Genomic DNA, 19702 nt, shown 5'->3' with positions numbered 1-19702 from the left:
GTAAGAATCACTCTTCTCCACCGCCACATTTGTAACTGAGATTTCAGGACTGGGTTATAAGCCCCTTTCCGCGTCCAAAGGTAGGGTTGAGCCTGGCAGGTCTGTGGCCTGTTGAGGAAGGGTAGGGGAGCTGACGTGGAATGGGCAGCGTGGGGTTGGTTCTCAGCAGGCAGGTGGCCATGTTATAATTACCCTGCATCCTCGTCGCCTGCCTCAGCAGAGGGACCAAGTACTGACGAGGCCTGGAACCAAATGCACCTTTGCAGAAGAGGCTTGTGCGTGTGGCTGGAGCAGCATTGCCAGCTGCTTGTGCTCCAGTCAGGGGAATCAGGTCACATGCTTCAGGGTCTGATCCACTCCCTCTCCAGGGTCAGGAAGCAGTCGCTCCCCACGTCTGCTGTCCAGCCTTTCCCAACTGACTCCAGCTCCTCTGCTGTAGTCACTGGGCTGTTCTGAGTTCAATGCAGCGACTTGTTATTGTGACAAGGTCTGCCAACGTCTAACCGAGGTCCTCTGGTGTCTGTCAAAGAGCCAGATTCAGTATTGTGCTGTGGCCCTCTGGGACAAAGGCATCTTGGCGATACCCCTGGCACGGACAGCCCCTGTGCCAGGCACAAACCAACCTTGGCACGATCTCTGCAGCAGCGCTGAGTTCAGGGGCCATTGTAGAGTGGATTTAGGCCAGAGGAGGGAGGGGATATGGTGGGGAGGAGGAGTCATGGCTGGGGTGGAACGGGCCCAACAGAAGTTCAGGTTACCCTTGATTGTGCCAAGGGCCTAGCTGCCTCTCCTCCATCTCAGCGCAGAACTGAATGCACCTTCCCCAGAGCACTCTGGGTGCTTACTGACAGAAGGGCAAAGAACCCCTTGCTAAGGGACGTGTCATCATCCGTAGCTCATAGATTTCATATTAGAGGTGAGCTAAATACCTACCCTTTCTAGAGCCTTCATAGGCCTTTTCTGTTCTAATGCCCGTAATGCTATATTTATTCCTGGGGGAATTCTGCGCCACTGCACAGGCGCAGAATTTATGTCCCCCGCAGGTTTCTTTGCTTTCCTGCAGAAAAATGACTTTCTGATGGGGAAGCACAGGGAAGCCAAAAGAGCGGCCATGCGATCCTCCCCAGCAGTATGTTTTAGGTGCCCAGGGCAGCTGGCAGAGAGGTACATCACTGTGAGGCAGGGAGCAGGACTGGGGAAGGCCCGGCTGGTGGCTCTTACCGTGCACTGGGCTCAGCTGCTAGTCCCGGCTGGGCTGGGGAAGATGGCACTTCCTCTTCTCCTGCACGGCATCCGGAGCCGTGTCAGACCCATCCCCAGATTTCTCCCTCAGCTGTAGGAAACGCTGCAAACTCCACCCTCCCCCATGCTTCCTGCACCCATCGCTCCTGAGCTGCAGGGGGAAGGATCTCTGTACAGGGAGTTGCTCCCCCATCCATCCAATCCCCGTGCATCCAGACCCCCTCATACCCAGAACCTCCCGCTGAGCCTCAGCCCCCTCGCACCCAGAACCCCCCCTGGATGAGCTCCACTCTCCCTGCACCTGGACCACCCTGATGAGCCACTTGCATCCGGATCCCCACCCTACTGAGCCCCAACCAGCTGCACCTGGATCCCCAACCCACTGAGCCCCACTCCTCCAGCATCTGGACCCCTCACTGAGCTCCCCACACCCAGACCCCCCTGCCGAGCTCTATCCCCCACACACCCAGACCCCACCCCCTGCTGAGCCCCAGACAGCTTCACCTGGACCCTCCCTGCAGAGTCCCATTACCCTTGCACCCAGATTGCCCCACACAGAACCCTCTCAACCCACACCTGGATCCTCGCCCAACACTACGCCCCTCCACACTTGGATCCTGCTTTGCTGAGCCTGCCTGCCCACCCACACCTGGCGCACGTGGCACGGAGGGGCAGGGCCCTGGGGTGTTTCTGGGGCAGGCCTAGTTCTTGCACTGTATCAGGGTTGGGTGCAGCCTTACCGCTGAGTCCATGTCCTGGGGGCGGGGAGGAGCTGCAGGGTGATCTCCCATCTCTGTGCAGCCAGTCGCCTGTGCTCCCCAAGGCCATGCTGGAGCCTCCACATTTATTTGACAAAATTGGTAGAAGTTTGCAGAATCTTAAAATATTGGGCGCAGAATTTTTAATTTTTTGGCGCAGAATTTTCAATTTTTGGCGCAGAATGCCCTCAGGGGTAGATATTCGTTGCTAAGCATACAGGGGCCTTCGTGTTTCTGATTTGCCCGTTGTTTTAAAGGGAGACATCCAGTTTCACCATGAATTTTGAAGGTCTCGACCCTGCCCTTGCGGAGTATGCGCCCGCTCTCCACCCGGCCCTGGATCCAGTCTTGGACCCTCACCTCAACCCCGCCCTGCTGCAGAATGTGGAGCTGGATCCGGAGGGAGTGCCGTTGGACGGCATCCCGGTGCCAGAGTCGGTGCACATCATGGAGGGCATGTACTCGGAGCTGCACACCGTGGTCTCCGAGGTGGGGGTACCCGTCTCCGTCTCCCATTTCGATCTGCACGAAGAGATGCTCTGGGTGGGGAACCACGGGGTAGGTGGCGCTTGGGGTTCCCTGTGGCAGAGCAGCCTTGGGGAAAGGGGTTACAGTGGTTTGGATTAGTCACTTGTATGCTCTGATTTTATGGGCTGTAAGGTTTTTGTCTTGGGCCATTTTCCAATGAGGGAAATGACTGAAGGATTCTTCTGGGATTTGGGGATAAAGGCGAGGGTGTGAGACACAAAACAGAGGGGCTAATCTTTTCTCCCTACATTTGGCGCGCGGTGAGTGAATGAACTAGTGAGACAGATGAGACTCCCTCTCTGGATACCGGAGTAGAACGTGGGACGTAGGACCGGAAGGGACCTCATTGAATCCAGTCCCCTGCTAGTGCAGGCCACCCCATCGTAAGAATCTTTGCACAAGACTAGACCAGTGCTCCGTCTAGTCTGGTAGCCCTTCCTCCCTGCCGTACCACGACACAGCATTGGTCCATCCCACCTCCCTGCGGTCCTGCAACAGACCATTTTATCCTCCCTCTGTCCCTCACCCCCGTTCCGTCATCTCGTCTGACTTCCTGTGTTGCCCCTGGTCATTTAAATATCTGATTTATAGCCTTGGCCCTATCTGCGTGCCATCCCCCAGTCGTTCCCTCGGCCCTGCTGACTCCAGCCAGCCTCCTCTCCAGGACGGTGACATTTCCCCAGTGTGGCAGCAGCAGTCTGGGCTGGTCCACCTGCCTCACCCATTCTTCATCCCCCTTTATTAGAATGTGGCTGAGTGCCCATCCTTGTACGCACCCTTCTACCAGAGAGTTCCACTCCTTTTCCCTTTCCCTGGCACCCCTCGGGACCCACAGTTCACACGTCCTCTGCCCACTTTCTCAGCTGCAGCGGCTGAGGGTCGGGTGCATTGTGTAAAGGGGTGACTCGATCCTTGAGTCTGTAAGTACCTAGGTGGGGAAAAAATATTTGATGATGGGCTCTTCAGGCGGGCAGACAGTGGTCTAAGGCAAGCCAGCGTCTGGAAGCTGCAGCTAGACAGGAATGCACACATTCTGAACAGGGAGGGTAACTATCCACAGGACCAATTCACCAAGGGTCGTGATGGGAGTCTCCATCCCTGGCGATTTTGAAATCCGGGTTGGATGTTGTTCTTTAACGTGTGCTCTGGTTCAGAGAGGAATTAGTTCAGGGCAGTCCTGTGGCCTGTGCTAGCCGGGAGCTCAGACTCGATGGTCACAGTGGGCCCGTCTGGCTTTGGACTCTATGAATCGGTGGCGTCAAACTGCATTGTGTTAGCGCGAGGCTGATGAGGTGATGGAGCGTGTTGAAGAGTCCACCCCAGGCCGGCCTTTCCTCTCCGCTTCATTTCAGGGTCACGCCACCTCGTTCTTCGGCCCGGCCCTGGAGCGCTATTCCTCCTTCCAGGTGAGCACCAGCGATGACATCCGTCAGATCCAGAGCCTGGAGAACGGCGTGCTCTTCCTCACCAAGACGAACCTCAAGTACATGTCCCGGGGAGGCCTGATCATCTTCGACTACCTGTGAGTTTCCTCCGCAGGGCGACAGCCTGGCTGTGCTGACAGAAAAGGAAAGCCTCACGCTGGCACTGTGGGGATCCTCCCTAGGCCGAGGAGGGAGCCCCATTCAGTCCTTGGCCTACACGAGGAGGCTGCTAACGGTGATGTGACATGGGCACCTGGGAACTCCTGCAGCTCCCTTCGCACAGGGGAAGGGGAAAAGCTCCCATATCAACACTGACCCGATGCGGAGCCGAACCGACTCGGATCGAGTCTGTGCTGTGGGGGGCCTGCTGGGGGGAGGTGCGCGAAGCAGAGTGTGTCTGAGGAGGGGAGGGAGGCCCGAGCCGAGCAGGAGAATGAGTATTTGCTCTCTCTCCCTTTGCGTCAGCATGGATGAGAGCGAGGATGTGCACAGCCTGCTGCTGACAGACAGGAGCACCCTGCTGATCGGGGGGCTCCAGAACCACGTGATCGAGATCGACCTCAACACCGTCCAGGAGACTCAGAAGGTACCAACGGCCTTGGGTCAGCCTCTGTTTGCAGGCCTGATCCTGAGGGGTACTGAGCACCTTGGCCTCCCATGGTGCCTGGCGCCCCTTGGGGGGGTATAGCAGGGAGAGGTCTCTCTGACCCCTATTCTGATGTATTCAGCTTGTCCCAGAGAGGCAGCGGGGAGGGGTTCCACGTGCCTCCTGCTAATGCAGAGACTGCTGCTGGGCTAGAACCCCTCAACGACCCTTTGTCGGCAGATCCCTGACCCCTGCGTGCAGGCTGGTTAATGAAGAAGGAGTGCTAGCCCCATTAAACAGCAGGGGAAACTGAGGTACAGAGAGGGCTCTGTGACAGAGGGAGGACTAGAACCTAGGAGCCCTGTCCCCAGCTTTAACCACTAGTTCCCGCTGCCTTCCCCCTGGGCTGGGACGAGGCTCTGGTTTCTGTGCTGCCAGACACACGTTTGCCAGTTCACAGCCCCGGAGGGTGACTGCCGTCTCCACTGCGGGCGAGTATCTTCTCCTCTCTTCACCCTTTCCTTTCCAGTACACCGTGGAGGTGCCCGGCGTCACCATCCTGAGGCAGTCCAACCGCTTCTTCTTCTGCGGACACACGACAGGGAAGGTACCCTCAGCCCTGTCCTGCCTGTCGAGTCCTCTCCCGGGGCTCTGACGTAGGCGCTCGAGCCATCTGTGGACAGGATGATAGAACGGGGCTGTCTGCCATAGGAGGGCCGGACTCGCTGACCCAGGAGTTCCCTTCTAGGGCTGCGTGTCCAGCTCTGGCATAACAAAGCGCTGTCTCCTCTCAGCCGCTCGGGGCCGTACACCTGCGTAGGCTGGCAGCTCATGAGGAGTGAGTGTTTCTCTGGCACCGCTCCCCCCAAAGGGCACCAAAGCACTTCACACAGTGGCCTTCCAGCCACCTCTGATGGCAGGCAGCAGCTGGTGGTGGAGAGAGGGCTGAGATGTTGAGTCCGAGCCCTGCTCCCGCACCAGACAATCATGGACGTTCCCATGTATTCAGTTTGTCTTGGGTGCTGATCTGCCCCCATCGCTGTAATGTCCTCACAGGGCCAGGGATAGCTCAGGGGTTTGAGCATTGGCCTGCTAAACCCAAGGTTGTGAGTTCAATCCTTGAGGGGCCACTTATGGATCTGGGGCAAAATCAGTACTTGGTTCTGCTAGTGAAGGCAGGGGGCTGGACTCAACCTTTTGGGGTCCCTTCCAGTTCTATGAGATAGGCCCTGCTCCCTGTGGTGCAGATGGACACAGAGAGGCTAAGGGACTTGCCCATGGTTACACAAGCCCAGGAAGTCTGAGGTGGATCAAGGAACTCTAACCCCAGTCTCCCAAGTCCTATGCTATTGTTCTAACCACTAGCCCTTCCTTCCTCCCTCTCCTGTTTGTCCCCCTGTGATCTCCCCCTGCCTCTGTTCCTGTTACCGGTGCTTCCTTGGTGCCACCCCCAGGTGTCCCTGCGGGATCTGCGCACCTTCGCGGTGGAGCACGAATTCGACGCCTACTCGGGCAGCCTGTCGGATTTCGACGTCCACGGCAACCTGCTGGTGACGTGCGGCTTCTCCAGCCGCATGAACGGCCTGGCCTGCGACCGCTTCCTGAAGGTGTATGACCTGCGCATGATGCGGGCTATCACCCCGCTGCAGGTCCACGTGGACCCCCTCTTCCTCAAGTTCATCCCCACCTACACCTCCCGGCTGGCCATCATCTCCCAGACAGGTAGGCGGTTCGCCTTGGGCTCCCTAGCTCTCGGGTTTAGTCCGATCCTGTGGAACCACAGGTTCGAATCCAGCAAGGTCTGACTCAGCCCTTGTGTGGCAGCTCAGTGGAGTGTCTTGCAGTGCTCCGGGAAGGGGTCCTTGTGTGTCTGGTCCGGATCTCCGGATGGAAGCCGGTGTGGGGCCTTATTGGTGTGAGGTTTGCTGGGAGTTCTGCGCTGTGGCCCGACTCTCTCCCTGAAGCCTCTCTGCTCTTCCCATCAGGGCAGTGCCAGTTCTGCGAGCCCACGGGCCTTGCCAACCCCGCTGACATCTTCCACGTCAACACGGTGGGGCAGCTGATCATGACCTTTGACGTGTCGGCCAGCAAGCAGGCCATGGTGTTCGGTGACTCGGAGGGCTGCGTCCACCTCTGGGCCGACTCGCCTGAGGTCACCTTCAATGCCTACTCCCGGGAGACCGACTTTGCCCTGCCCTGCATGGTAGACACCCTGCCTCACCTGGACTGGAACCAGGACCTCATGCCCCTTTCTCTGATCCCCGTGCCGCTGACCAGCGAGACGCTGCTGTCAGACTGGCCTGCTGCCAACTCCGCCCCTGCGCCCAGGTAACTCACCGAGGCTCTCGCAAAGAGCATGTAACTAGCCTGCGAGCCGTACAGCACAGAGCTCCCCCGGACGGCAGCCCTGCCACCTCAGACATGGTTCCCTTTAGCTCTCCTGAGCCAGGCAGCATTGGGCCGGGTCAGGTACTGAAGGGGAAAGAGTAGGGTGCTTCAGGAAGTGGTACTGACGATCCAACAGGAGACATTCCCTCCGGAGTCAGTACCGAACCAGTGCCCCAGCCTTCTGCGCTGAGGAGTTGTAATTCTGAGGTCCTGGTTGCTTGTGGTCATGGGAAATCCCACGGCACTTCCTCAAGAATCTGGGTGTTGCCCTCGGCTTCCTGGTCAAATTCCAATTTAGGTAATTACATTCTGTGTATCTAAATATCCCCTTCCCCAGTTGACCGGCTTTAGTATTCTCCTTTGGCCCTGTCCTAAATGGCTGTGCAGTCGGCTGCTGAGTTCCACCCCAGAGGCAGCTGCAGTAAGTGAAACGCCATGCTCCACTTGGCGGTCTGGTGGTGATTCGCCGGGGCACAAACCCTTACCTGTTAGCCCCCTGGCTGGCCTTGGCCATAGAATGCCTTCCAGGGAACAGTCCTGGCATCACTTTGGCTGGGGAGGTGGGAGCCAGTGTCTGGGGTAGAAGTTCGTGCAGCTGCTTTCTCGGTTCTGTGAGCAAATCCAGGACGCAAGTGACCAGGGCTGTCAACTTCTGGCTGGTCTTTGAGTTGTGCTGTGTTTTGTAGGCGGGCCCCGCCTGTAGACCCCGAGATCCTGCGCACCATGAAGAAAGTGGGCTTCATCGGCTACGCGCCAAACCCAAGGACCAAGCTCCGGAACCAGGTGTGCGGACGTGTGGGTGCGGGTGAAGTACTGAGCCTCTCTCTGCCAGCTTGGGAGACCTCCGTGGGGACATGCCCAGCTGACAGCAACAGGACTCGTGTCCTGTTGCTGAGCGTTGTTTGAACGGCTGCTGTGTTTCACCCCAGAGGGGGCTGCGTTTCAGTGGCGGGTGAGGTGTTAATGTGGAATGGGATTTGAAACAAGTTGCTGGGCGAAGTGCTGCATCCTGGGCTCTACAGGGGCTCTGACGAGGTGATCTAAGGTCCTTTCTGGCCATAACATCGGTGACTGGTACATGATGGTTTCTGAGTAGCAGCCGTGTTAGTCTGTATCCGCAAGAAGAACAGGAGTCCTTGTGGCACCTTAGAGACAAACAAATTTATTTGGGCACAGCCCACGAAAGCTTATGCTCAAATACATTTGTTAGTCTCTAAGGTGCCACAAGTCCTCCTGTTCTTTTTTCTTGGTACATGATGGTTTTCTTCTGCAATGTAACAGGGTGAGCTGGCCTCTAAGGGGGGGGGGAGAGAATACCTGGGGCAGTTCTGGGCTCAGTTATTATCTGCTCCATACTATGAAAAGGTCTGAGGACCCCAGTGCCAGGGGTTCCCCTAAACCAGTGGTCTCCAACCTTTTTCGTCTGGCGGGTGCCGGACAACGAGCCACCGAGGACTGTGGCCGGCGGACAAGCTGACGCCGAAATGCCGCTGAGAAGCGGCAATGTCAAGAGGCTTCGCCGCCGAAATGCCGCTGATTTTTGGCAGCGATGCCTCTTGATGACGCGCCTTTTCGGCAGCGATGCCTCTTGACGTTGCCGCTTTTCGGAGGCATTTCGGCGGATGCTTGTCCGCCGGCCGGTACGCGGGTGCAGATAGATGCCCCGGCGGGCACCGCGTTGGGGACCACTGCCCTAAATCAACCCTTGGCAGACCACGGATCTGTGTTGTTTGCACCAGCAGTTCCATAACCATTTAAAAAAGCACCAAGCGTTGTAACGAATAAGAGGAGGAAGGAGGAGCTCAGGCAGAGGTGAAGGGACGTGTCCTTTCCCTTTTTTGCTTTATTCCTGGTTGATCTGGGCAAGGCCGTGCATTGTTTGTGTTGGTGGTTGCTTGCTCCGGACACACTCGGCCTCAGCATTAAGCTGCTCTGTCCCTTTTCCTTCCTGCCTCCCTCAGATCCCGTATCGGCTGAAAGAGCTGGACAACGAGTTCGACAGTTTCAGCCAGGTCCCCGAATCCCCAATCGGCCGGGAAGAGGAACCTCACCTCTACATGGTGGCGAAGAAATACAGGAAGGTCTGACTCGTAACGTCTGCCAGCGGGGCTCGGGGCTCCGAGGGAGCGGAGGGGCCAGGTGAAGCTGTAATGAGCTGTCACAGGAAGGATCAGCCAGGTTCGGGTAGAGCAGAGCTAGTGCCCCAAGGGTCATGTGGGAACAACCTGGAGAGGCAGCCTCCAGCCCATGCCACCCAGTGGGGTGGCCCAGCTCCCCCCCCCCAAGATCCCTTGCTGTCCCAGGTGCCTATACAGAAAGCAGGTCCCCCTCCAGGCAGGAGGGTAAAAGAGTGGGCTGGAGCCAGCATTTCTCACTTGTGGTTTGATCCTGAGCGGTGCCGAGTGCCCGGGGGCGGTTCGCACTGACCACCCCGTGGGTCTGACTAGTGATGTATTAGCATCGCTTCTGATTGCGAGTGCTCGTGTATTGGGGTGTGCTCGTGTCAATGCTTGTGTATTCACTGAGTGCTCTCCCACACACAAGTGCTTGTGCAGGTGATTGTGTGTTGGTGAAATTAACCAGCTCAGGGCCAAGGTTTTCCCTCGTTTCTGAGGATTTCCTCCTCTGTCCAGGTCACAATCAAGTACTCTAAGCTGGGCCTGGAGGACTTTGACTTCAAACATTACAACAAGACCCTGTTTGCTGGCCTGGAGCCCCACATTCCCAACGCCTACTGCAACTGCATGATCCAGGTGAGCCCGGCACCCAGCCTCTCCCCTGCCAGGGCTTGCTGCGGCCTTCCAGCGCACCCCGCTCACTTGCCCTGCCGCCGCCTCCCCAGGTGCTGTATTTCCTGGAGCCCGTCCGCTGCCTGGTCCAGAACCACCTGTGCCAGAAGGAGTTCTGCCTGGGCTGTGAACTGGGCTTTCTCTTCCACATGCTGGACTTGTCCCGGGGGGACCCGTGCCAGGTACGTGGGGCGCAGATGCCAAGCACCAGGGCTGTTGGGGAAGGGGAGGGGTGCTTCTTGAACAGGGTCTTGGAAGTCTTGAGGGCAGGGACTCAGGCCTCGCTTTGCTGGCAGATGAGATCCCGGGGGGGCGGAGGGGGCACTTGGCACCATGCGGAATTTGGGTAATGCCATTTCTCTGGTCCCCCCCCCGCTCCAATGCTCCAATCCTTCCCCTCCCCCAGGGAAGCAACTTCCTGCGTGCCTTCCGCACCATCCCAGAGGCGTCCGCCCTGGGGCTGATCCTGGCCGACTCCGATGAGGCCACGGGCAAAGTGAACCTGGGCCGGCTGATCCAGAGCTGGAACCGCTTCATCCTGACTCAGCTTCACCAGGAGACCCAGGAGCAGGAGGGACCGCAGGCCTATCGGGGTGTCGGCAGCAGGTGACCCCTCCCCCCGGCACCCGCTGCTTGCTGGGCTAGGAGTGGGAGCTGTCTGCGGGAGCTGGGCACGGTGCTGGCTCTCCCACAGCCCGTGCTGGTCTGATCCCGGGCACAGAGCCGGAGATGGGCCCACGCCACCAGGGGTCTGACCCAGCCTGTTCACTAACCCCTGCCCTGTTTGTCACCCCTGCCCAGGGGGGTGACTGGCAGTGGCACCACTGAGAGCTACCACTGAGTCAGCTCCATACCTGCTCCCACTCCTTTGGGGTTCCCAGGATCCTGTCGGCAGCTGCCACCTTCAAGTGCCCAGGCCGGGAAGGGCGCGTGGGGGCCTAGTGCCGCGCTCTCGCCCTGCCAGGCCGTGAAAGGCTCCCGCGTTATCAGCCCCACCCCTGCTGACCCAGACGTGCTTCGTTTGCTCCGGCAGCTTTGGGTCTTCAGGGGACTCGGTCATCGGGCAGCTCTTCAGCTGCGAGGTGGAGAACTGCAGCATGTGCCGCTGTGGCAAGGAGACTGTGCGAGTCTCCTCCACGCTGCTCTTCACCCTCTCCTACCCCGAGAGCAACGGTAAGCGCAGGGGGCGCGGAGAGGGCTGGGGGGAGCGGGGCGAGGAGGGGATGGCGGGTACCTTGCGCCTTGTAAACCAGGGCGCAGCTGACGCTGGCTCAATCTTCCTTGGGTTCAGGAAACCGAGGGGGACTTTTAACCCCCATCGTGGTGGACCACACCTTTAGCAGATGGCTGTCGGAGTCTGGCGGCTCGAATTTACAGCTGGACTCAATCTCTGGGGATTCCTGTTTTGATGAAATGAAATTGTTCCCCCCTCCCCTCACATCTGCCCTCAGATAAAACCAAAGATTATGAGTTCGCCCAGATCTTAAAGAGGAGCATCTGTCTGGAGCAGAACACCCAGGCCTGGTGTGAGAACTGTGAGAAGTACCAGCCCACGGTGAGTTTGGGAGATGGCCACTCGCTGCCTGCGTATCCCCTTCATTGCGGGCATCGGCTGGGCAGGGGTGGAGCTGGCGAAAGTCCCTGCTCCATTAGCCTGGGCGATCATCTCCCAAGGGAAGCCCTGTCTCTGACTGGACAGTGCAGACAACTAGATGGGAGCAGTCCGGAGCGGCTAGACCGGGAGCCGAGTTCTGAGCCTGGCACTGCAGCCCTCGGGCAAGTCGCTTCCCTGCTCCGTGCCTGTTTCCATCTCTGCGAACACGGCTAATACTGACCCGCCTGCAAGGGAGGAGGAAGCCTAGAGGGCAGAGGAAATTGACAGACAGGGCCGCAGTACTAGTCTGGTTCCCATCTTCCCTTCAGGGCCATTGGCCAGGCCCCTTACCCACCCGCCCTCTTTCTGTCTGTCCGAATAAAGGTCCAAACCCGGAACATCCGCTGCTTGCCCGATGTCTTAGTCATTAACTGCGAAGTGAACAGCTCCAAGGAGGCAGATTTCTGGAAGACACAGGCAGAGGTAGGGGAAATGTTGTTTGGCTGAGTGCAGGCCGGTCTGTTCTCTTGACAGCCTCGGGTCACTCTGTGCCCAGCTCTGCTGGCAGTTTGCCCACAGGGCGGTCACTGGGTGTGACTGCGGGAGCTTTCAGCTAGCATAGTAGCGCCGCGGACTAGTTGCCTGAGTAACTGTGGCTCTGTCGACACAAACTGCCGTCGCTTCCCGTGGCTGTAGGGCAGACATACCCTTCGAGGGATTTTCTTTGATCGTTATTCAGCAACGTGAACGTTCCGAGGATCGATAAATCTTATTCCTAACCTGTCCTCGTTACCTTTGAAAGATCCGCTTGTGGGTGATCAACCTCTGAGCGTTATCTGTGTCTCAGTTCGGTTCAAATTACAAAAATGGTTCCCATGCTTCTTTACTCTGCCGTGAGGCTGTCTGGCATGATTTCCCATGTTTTGTTTCTCCGTGCCACTAGTGTTGGGGGCTCTGTCCTTTTCCGAAAGTCAGCTGTCACCATTTCACAAGCGTCTCTCCCAGCTCCTGCGCTGATGCTTTTGCTCTGTATTTTGTTGCCAGTACGCCTTTAAAAAAACAGTGATGACGAAAGGAGGCCTTGAAATCCCCAAGAGCAAAGAGATCTCTCTTGGAGAATGGTAGGTACTTGCTGCCGGAGCACGAATTGGCTTTTGTCCATCTTAGAAGTTTTGCCATCTGGATCCTTCCCATGGCCTCGGAGAACTTGGTGCTGTTTTCCCATTTGACAGTGATTTCATCTTGCCTGTCTACAGCACCTAACATCCCAAAGTGCTTTACAAACTGAACCACAAACAATGCACACGGAAATGCAGCCACCTCTGGGGTGGGATGCAGCAGCTGCTTAACGGCACTGAGCAGCACCACCCAACAGTATGGGAAATGCACAAAGTGAGGAATCTGCCCAAGGAAATTATGGGAGTAGAATGTAATTCATGTTTGCAGGCTTAAGCCCTGTGTAACGCTGTGTTGTGAACATTCACCTCCACTGGACTTTGGCCAGACACTGAGGGGAAAGTGCCCCGTAATCCTTTCTGACCATTAGCATCGGGACCGTGGCTTTCCATCTCCCCTGAAGTCACCCTCTGGCATCAGTGGAGATACACTAGGGGTAAATTTGGCCCAGAGGCAGAGCTCCTGCTGCCTGCTCCACGCCCCCCGTCTCTTGCAGAGTAGGCTTCCTGGTGATCACCCTCCTCCGTTGCTTTGACCATCTTCGATTGGCACCATCTAGCCTCTCTCCCAAGAGGTCAGGACCGGATCCTCAGCTGGTATAAATCAGTGCAGCTCTGTGGACTTCACTGGTGCCACGCCGATTTACCTCAGCTGGGGATCCGGCCCTCTGTGTCCGAAACTCCCAGAGCCTTTCCCCTCCCTCCTGTGTTCAAGGTCTGGAATTCCCTGTGTCCTTTCATGGCAGGAAGGACCTGGGGAACGCCGAGGCGGGGCACTCATACACCTCCATCGAAGAGCTGAAGAACATCTGGATTCCCCATTCCATCCGGATGAAACTGACCAAGAACAAGGAGCTGGATGTCTGCAGCTGGAACGAAAGCGATGAGGTAACGGGTTCCCTGGCTCCGCCGGGGTCGAAAGTCCGTTCAGCGAGGTCAAGGGCAGAGAGAAGGAACTGCTGACCATGGCCACGCTTGTATGGGGAGCCAGCAGGCTCCCCCCGGCACGAGGGGGTTGGAGCGCCTGGAATGTTGAGGCTGGAGTGGAGATGGAACTCGCTCACCGAAGCGGGTCCCTGCGTGCTGGGGAGCAAAGCTGGGGAGGCCTGCGTTACCTTTTGCTGGTGCCAGGGGACCGCTCTGCCCCCACTGGCTGATGGCAGGACTTGGGCACGGTCGGGAGTGGCTCTGGCTTTGCCAGGCTCTGCGGGTTTGTGTCGTGGCCATGGGAGCTGCCTCTGCCAAGGTGATTTCCCTCGACCCGTCGCACAGGCTTCCTGTGTCCTGAGCCGCGTCCATCCGTGTCCTGGTCAGCCAGTTCTCAGCAGATTCATGTAACCGCCGGGGGTGGGGTCTTCCTTGCAGCTGAGCTCGTCCGATGACCAGGACTCGACGTACATGTACGACCTGATGGCCACCGTTGTCCACATTCTGGACTCCCGCACCGGGGGCAGCCTGGTGGGACACATCAAAGTAGGGGAGACGTATCACCAAAGGAAAGAGGTGAGCTGGCGAGCAGACCGAGCCCACCTCTCTCCCAGGCTGCCGCCCACTTGGACCCCAGCCCCCCCGGGGAACCCCCTCTTGGCTGGGTTCTTTCCCATGAGTGTCTCAGGAAGGGGGCCGTGTTCCAGAGGGGTTGGTGCCCGGGCCCCTGGATGGCTGCTGTGTTTGCCTAATAAATACTGCGCATGACCAAGGTTACAGACCAACCCGGCCTCTCTCTCACTCCCAGGGGGTCACGCACCAGCAGTGGTATCTCTTCAATGACTTCCTCATCGAGCCTGTGGACAAGGTAAGGAGCCTCATTCCGTGGGCAGCCCGAGTATCAGAATCAACCCTCAGGATGCCCCACTTCTCGTGGCACCGTGCGAACGGCCTGGCCAGGGAGGCAGCGTGGCCTAGTAGGCAGAGCACTGGACTGGGGCTCAGGGTACCTGGGTTCTCTTCCCAGCTCTGCCACTAACCTGCCGGGTGACCTTGGGCAAGTCACATCCCTGCTCCAGGCCTCAGTTTCCCCATCTGTGAAGCAGGAATAACGCTCCTGACCTCCACTTTCAGATCTGCTGAGGAGAAGAGCTAGGAGTTGTTATTAGGCCAAGCCAGGTCTAGCGCTCGGGAGATCCTGGTTCAGGCCCAGTCCTGGGTCTCCGGGTGCCGAAGAGGCAGCGTGATCAGCCCGCAGCGGCCGAGGAGAGGCTGCTGGTGCTCAACGCAGCTGGTTGCGTGTTTTACCAACTGCTGCTGCTGGGCTGTGAAGGGGGTGGGGGGCTGCGGCAGCAGCAGGGGACAGGCATAGACTTGGGCTTCCACCAGCCATCAGCTCCCTGTGGCTGTAAGTTGTCGTGTCTCCAGCTGCCCAGCGTGAGATCTGCCCATTCCCAGCTGGCCACGACTGTCCTGGCGCCATGGAGGTGACGCCCACGGTACCGGGGAGAGGGAGCCAAAAGGAAACCTAGACCCCTGTGTAGCCCACATGCGTGGTGGGGGCGGTGCGTGACACCTGTGATGGGACTGTGTGTTTCTAGGTGGCAGCGGGTTGGGGGTCTGAATTCGGGGCTGGGGAGCACGTGTCGGGGACAGGGACAGAGAGCGCCCCCTGTTGGCACGAGGGCTGGATTTAACCCTCCCCCCCACCCCCATTCATAGAATCCTTTGTAGCATGCAGGTGCTTAAAGCTCGTTAAGTTCTGCTGTGTCCTGCTTTGTGGGGTGTGTGGGGGAGGAAGCCCTTCTCGGAGCTCAGCCCCTGCCAGGCCAAGGCCCCCCAAGTTGTCCGTACACACGTCCCTCCCTCTGTCGCAGTGCGAGGCGGTGCAGTTTGACATGAGCTGGAAGGTGCCTGCCATCCTGTACTACGCCCGAAGGAACCTGCACGCCAAGTACAACCTGACCAGTGAGTGTCTGCGCGCAGGGCGGGGGGCGTGTTACGCGTCAGGGCTGCACCTGTGGCGCCCCGGGCTTGTCTTCGCTGCCCCCTTCAGCTCGGGTTACCCCACTGGAGCCAGCCCAGCTGCGAGGTTGTGTTAAGGGGATACTCTGTAAGTGTGTCCCTGTTGTGTACTAGCTGTGCCCTGCTTGGCCAGCCAGCTAGATCCAGTTTAAAGCACCACTTCCCTCGAGCTAAAGATTTGTGTGTGGAGGGGAGTCGGGTTAGGGGCAACCCCCGTGTCATGCCCCAAGCTCCCCACTGCGCCCTAGTGAGAGGGCATTAGGGGTAGTCCAGAACCAGGAAGTGAAACTGACCAGTCCCGCTCCAGCGTCCCAGTGAGATGAGAGACAGGAAGCAAACAAAGCAGTAGAATGGTGGGAAGGGGGCCAGACCCTCCGCTGGTGCAAATCAGCATCATTGGCTGCAGGGGAGCGCCGTTGTTTTCACATTCTCTCAGGTGTTCAACAATCCCCTAGAACGGCTTCTGCCAAGAGACAAAGAAGGGTCTCTAAAGGCCCCCCTGGGGGGAGCCGTCCCACCAAGAGCCTCGCTTGTCCTGTCCGCGTGGGTTGGGCCCCTGCTCTTGGGCACGAAGCCCTGCGTGCTGGGTTCGCTACAATAGACCCTGATGCCTTTTCCATCTGCGCACCCTGGTACGTGATGGGGCGAGGGCAGGAGACCCAGCTGGGGCCATACAGGCAAGGCAGCTGGAATTTCTCTGTCCATCTAGGCCCCAGCTCCACACCCCCTCTGGTAGGGCTGTATCCTCGGCACCCTCAGAAGCGTGTGTGTGACCCCTTAGAAATAGGTGCTAATTTTTGGATGGAGGACGATGGTCCCTGGCCCTTTCCCTCTGGAGGGCATTGTCTCCTTCACGTGCTCCAGCCGCCCCGAATGCCAGGCTGCACGTGGGATCCCAGCCTGGCCTCTTCTGCTGTGAATCCAGCAGCCAAGTGCCCCGTCTGATGTCGCGTTCTCTCTTCTCCCCCCTTTCCCCTACTGCCTCCAAGTCAAGAACCCGATCGAGGCCAGCGTGCTGCTGGCCGAGGCGTCCCTGGCTCGCAAGCAACGCAAGTGTCACGCCACCTTCATCCCCCTCATGCTGAACGAGATGCCCCAGGCGGGCGACCTGGTGGGACTGGACGCCGAGTTCGTCACGCTTAACGAGGTAGAGGCCGCAGCCGGGACGGACGTTGGCGTTTGGCTGGGGGGGGGTCGGGCGAGAGATGGAGCCGTGGGGTCCGGAGCCGTTCTGCTGGGGTCTAGCAATGGCCAGAACCACGGGAAGTCCCGATGGCTGAGGCCTGGCTCCCTAGGGAGGGGGCAGCGAGGGCTGGGGGGGCTTGCCCTGCCAACGGCTCCTTTGACCCTGTGCAGGAAGAGGCCGAACTGCGCAGCGACGGCACCAAATCCACCATCAAGCCCAGCCAGATGTCCGTGGCCAGGATCACGTGTGTGCGAGGCCAGGGCCCCAATGAGGGGATTCCCTTCATCGACGACTACATCTCCACCCAGGAGCAGGTACCTGCCATGGGCTTCCTGGCTGAGGGGGCTCCCTGACACTGCCTGCCCCCTGCCCCCCACCAGGAACTCACTGCCCCCACCCCCACTGTAGTCACCGGCCCTCTCCCCACCAGCCATCACCAGCACCCCCCCCCCCCATGTGCCTGTGATCACCAGCCCCTCCCCTTGCAGGTGGTGGATTACCTGACCCAGTACTCGGGAATCAAGCCGGGCGACCTGGATGCTAAGATCTCCTCCAAGCACCTCACCACACTCAAGTCCACCTACCTGAAGCTGCGCTTCCTCATCGATGTCGGGGTGAAATTCGTGGGCCACGGGCTGCAGAAGGACTTCCGGGTCATCAACCTCATGGTGACTGTCCCTTTGTAAAAGCCCGGGACATTTCTCAGCCCCCGCAGCAAACACGCCTTCAGCTCCCTTCCTGAGTGGAGTTTTCCTCTCCCCCCATGGGGGCGTGCTCGCAGAACCCAGGGGGCCGGCGGATACGGGTGAAGGACTGGGCAGTGTGATTGCCAGGGGAGGTGGAGTTGTGTCTTGGGTGGATGACTAGGGTGGAGGGTGATGATGGCATATGGGGGACAGGTTGGGGGTGGGCTGTGTGGGTTGGATGGGGGAGCCAGACCTGTATACTCTGGGTGGTCAGACACTCTCTGCTCCCCCAGGTGCCCAAGGACCAGGTGATTGACACCGTGTATTTGTTCCACATGCCGAGGAAGAGGATGATTTCTCTGCGCTTCCTTGCCTGGTACTTCCTGGGTTAGTGGAAACGCCTAGATCGCAATTGGCCCAGCCAGGCAGGGCTGCACGGGAGCCCCAGACGGACGCCGGCCCCATCGCCCGGGTACAGGGCAGCACTGGCTGCTTGTGATGTCGCTCAGAGACGAAGAGCACCTCCGGCCCCACCCCGCTTCTGGAACTCTGAGCTGGTCTGGAGCTCGGGACTGGACCACTGGGGATGGGGGCTGCTGCTGCGAGTCGGGATTGAAGGGCATCGGTAGAGTGGTGTGTGGGGAGGCCAGGACAGGAGGGGCTTGGGTTGAGATTCAGTCCATCAGCAGAGCTGGTGTGGGGATGGGAGCAGGGGGCTCCCAGTCAGGACTGAGGGACAGTGACGCCTGTATTCATCAGCAGAACGGGGAGGAAATCCCGTTGTGTGGGTTGGGGCGGGGGCTGTAGTGCCCTCTCTGACTGGAACCCTCCCTGCATCCTCCAGACCTGAAAATCCAGGGCGAGACTCATGACAGCATCGAGGATGCCCGCACGGCCCTGCAGCTCTACAGGAAGTACCTGGAGCTGAGCAAGAACGCCACGGAGCCGGACGACTTCCGCAAGGTGCTCAAGGGCCTCTACGAGAAGGGCCGCAAGATGGACTGGAAGGTGCCCGAGCCAGACAGCCAGAGCAGTCCCAAAAGTAAGGCGCTGCCCCTCCTCTGTGTGCAGTGAGCGAACCCCCGGAGCGCCTGTGCTCGCAGGTCTCCCTCCGTCGCGGAGCCGAGACCGAACCTGAGCGCTCGGCGGGCAGCAAGTGTCCACACGCTCTGCTCCTCTCGCTGCAGCTCCGTGCTGTTCCCCGCCAGAGTCCTGGATTCGGTCCGAACACCGGGCTGGGACTCCCGGCAGCTCCCTGCTCCTGTTCTGCGCTGGGGCGTGGGGCCTGGCGCGAGCCCCTCGGTGACCCGCGCGTGTTTGTGTCTCTGGCAGATGCTGCGGTGTTCCCGGCCGTGCTAGGGCTCTGACCCGGCGAGACCCCGCTCTGTCCCCCTGCGTGTTCTCTGCTACCGCTCAGCCCCGGGCCCCGACCGGTCCGTGACCGCAGATCACACAGAAAACAAATGTGGATTTCAAAACAAGGGACGAGCCAGGCGTGCCCTGGGGACCCTGACACCTGCTCCTGTCCCAGCCCTAGCTGCGGGGGCACCACGAGCTACCTGCTGGCCAGGATCCCGCTTCAGTCAGTCACTGCTGGCATGGCTCCAGAGGGCCACATCTGCCTCCAAATCTCCTGCCAGCCGCCCCGTCGCCCTTCCAAGCAGGGACAGCTGAGGGTGCGTCTCCTTCACCATCACACGTGCACACGGCACTTCCACATGCGTCCCGGGGCCATCGGCCAAGCCCCTGGGCTTCTGGGTATTTTCTCTAAAAGCTGTGCGAAGCAGGGAGGGGTGAGGATTGGCCTCCAGAATTTACTTTGCGCCCCCCCCCCCCCCATTGGGCGTGTCACTGTGTCGTCTCGTTACCAGCCTGTTGCTTTACTGGGGGGTGCATTGTTGAGGCAGGCCTGGCTGGCTAAACTCTCCCGGAGCTGCTGGCCAAGTTCCCGGACTGTGACCGGCTGCAGCCCAGTGCCCGCTCCGGTGAGAATGTCAAGTGGACGAGTGGCAGGACGAAGATGCCCTGCGCTCGCCTTGTCCCGGCATCAGCACCAAGAGGCACTGGCGTGTAGGGATGCCGGGCTGTGCCAGGAAGCCAGTCAGAGCAGCAGCGTGAGGGTCTGCTCCATCCACGCTGGGCTGGCAGGATCACGCGTAGATCCCAGCTGGGACTCGGCCCTGGGATCAGCGGAGTCGCCCCAGAGCTGGCTCTGTCCCCTTTGCACCCTCTGGTCTTTTTAACTCCCCCTCCCCCTGTATTGTGCGAGGTCTGAGGTGCGCTCGGCCATCTCTGGCATGTACCAAATTCATAAAGTGGCCAGCCGGTGCCTTCAGCATCTGCCTGTGGTCCTGTCTCCTCCTTTCTCGTTGGTTGATGGTTCTGCCCTGGCCT

General features: G+C 59.2%; 1 protein-coding gene across 7 annotated transcripts in view; it reads left to right on the top strand.

The window, feature by feature from the left end:
* Window positions 1–19648, top strand: part of PAN2 (poly(A) specific ribonuclease subunit PAN2) — a 20390-nt gene extending 742 nt beyond the window's left edge. For 5 of the 7 annotated variants that reach the window (XM_065575889.1, XM_008175253.4, XM_024111748.3 and 2 more), the window contains exons 2-26: window positions 2258–2558; window positions 3881–4050; window positions 4418–4538; window positions 5068–5145; window positions 5993–6260; window positions 6524–6866; window positions 7613–7709; window positions 8888–9007; window positions 9560–9679; window positions 9769–9897; window positions 10122–10321; window positions 10749–10888; window positions 11167–11270; window positions 11694–11792; window positions 12354–12430; window positions 13231–13372; window positions 13850–13987; window positions 14220–14279; window positions 15289–15379; window positions 16426–16583; window positions 16793–16936; window positions 17111–17290; window positions 17602–17695; window positions 18153–18350; window positions 18641–19648. In XM_065575889.1, coding sequence (XP_065431961.1) covers window positions 2258–2558; window positions 3881–4050; window positions 4418–4538; window positions 5068–5145; window positions 5993–6260; window positions 6524–6866; window positions 7613–7709; window positions 8888–9007; window positions 9560–9679; window positions 9769–9897; window positions 10122–10321; window positions 10749–10888; window positions 11167–11270; window positions 11694–11792; window positions 12354–12430; window positions 13231–13372; window positions 13850–13987; window positions 14220–14279; window positions 15289–15379; window positions 16426–16583; window positions 16793–16936; window positions 17111–17290; window positions 17602–17695; window positions 18153–18350; window positions 18641–18675 — 3607 coding nt within the window. In that variant the 3' untranslated portion in view covers window positions 18676–19648. Of the gene's footprint in view, window positions 1–801; window positions 917–2257; window positions 2559–3880; window positions 4051–4417; window positions 4539–5067; window positions 5146–5992; window positions 6261–6523; window positions 6867–7612; window positions 7710–8887; window positions 9008–9559; window positions 9680–9768; window positions 9898–10121; window positions 10322–10748; window positions 10889–11166; window positions 11271–11693; window positions 11793–12353; window positions 12431–13230; window positions 13373–13849; window positions 13988–14219; window positions 14280–15288; window positions 15380–16425; window positions 16584–16792; window positions 16937–17110; window positions 17291–17601; window positions 17696–18152; window positions 18351–18640 lie in introns of all 7 variants that reach the window. The other 2 variants (XM_008175254.4, XR_010594387.1) reach the window with 2 other exon arrangements.
* The last annotated feature ends 54 nt before the right edge of the window (window positions 19649–19702 follow it).

Source organism: Chrysemys picta, chromosome 22, assembly GCF_011386835.1.
Source record: "Chrysemys picta bellii isolate R12L10 chromosome 22, ASM1138683v2, whole genome shotgun sequence".
Classification (NCBI taxonomy): domain Eukaryota; kingdom Metazoa; phylum Chordata; order Testudines; family Emydidae; genus Chrysemys; species Chrysemys picta.
Note: the sequence above shows the minus strand (reverse complement) of the source record. Positions and strands in the feature narration are given on the sequence as shown.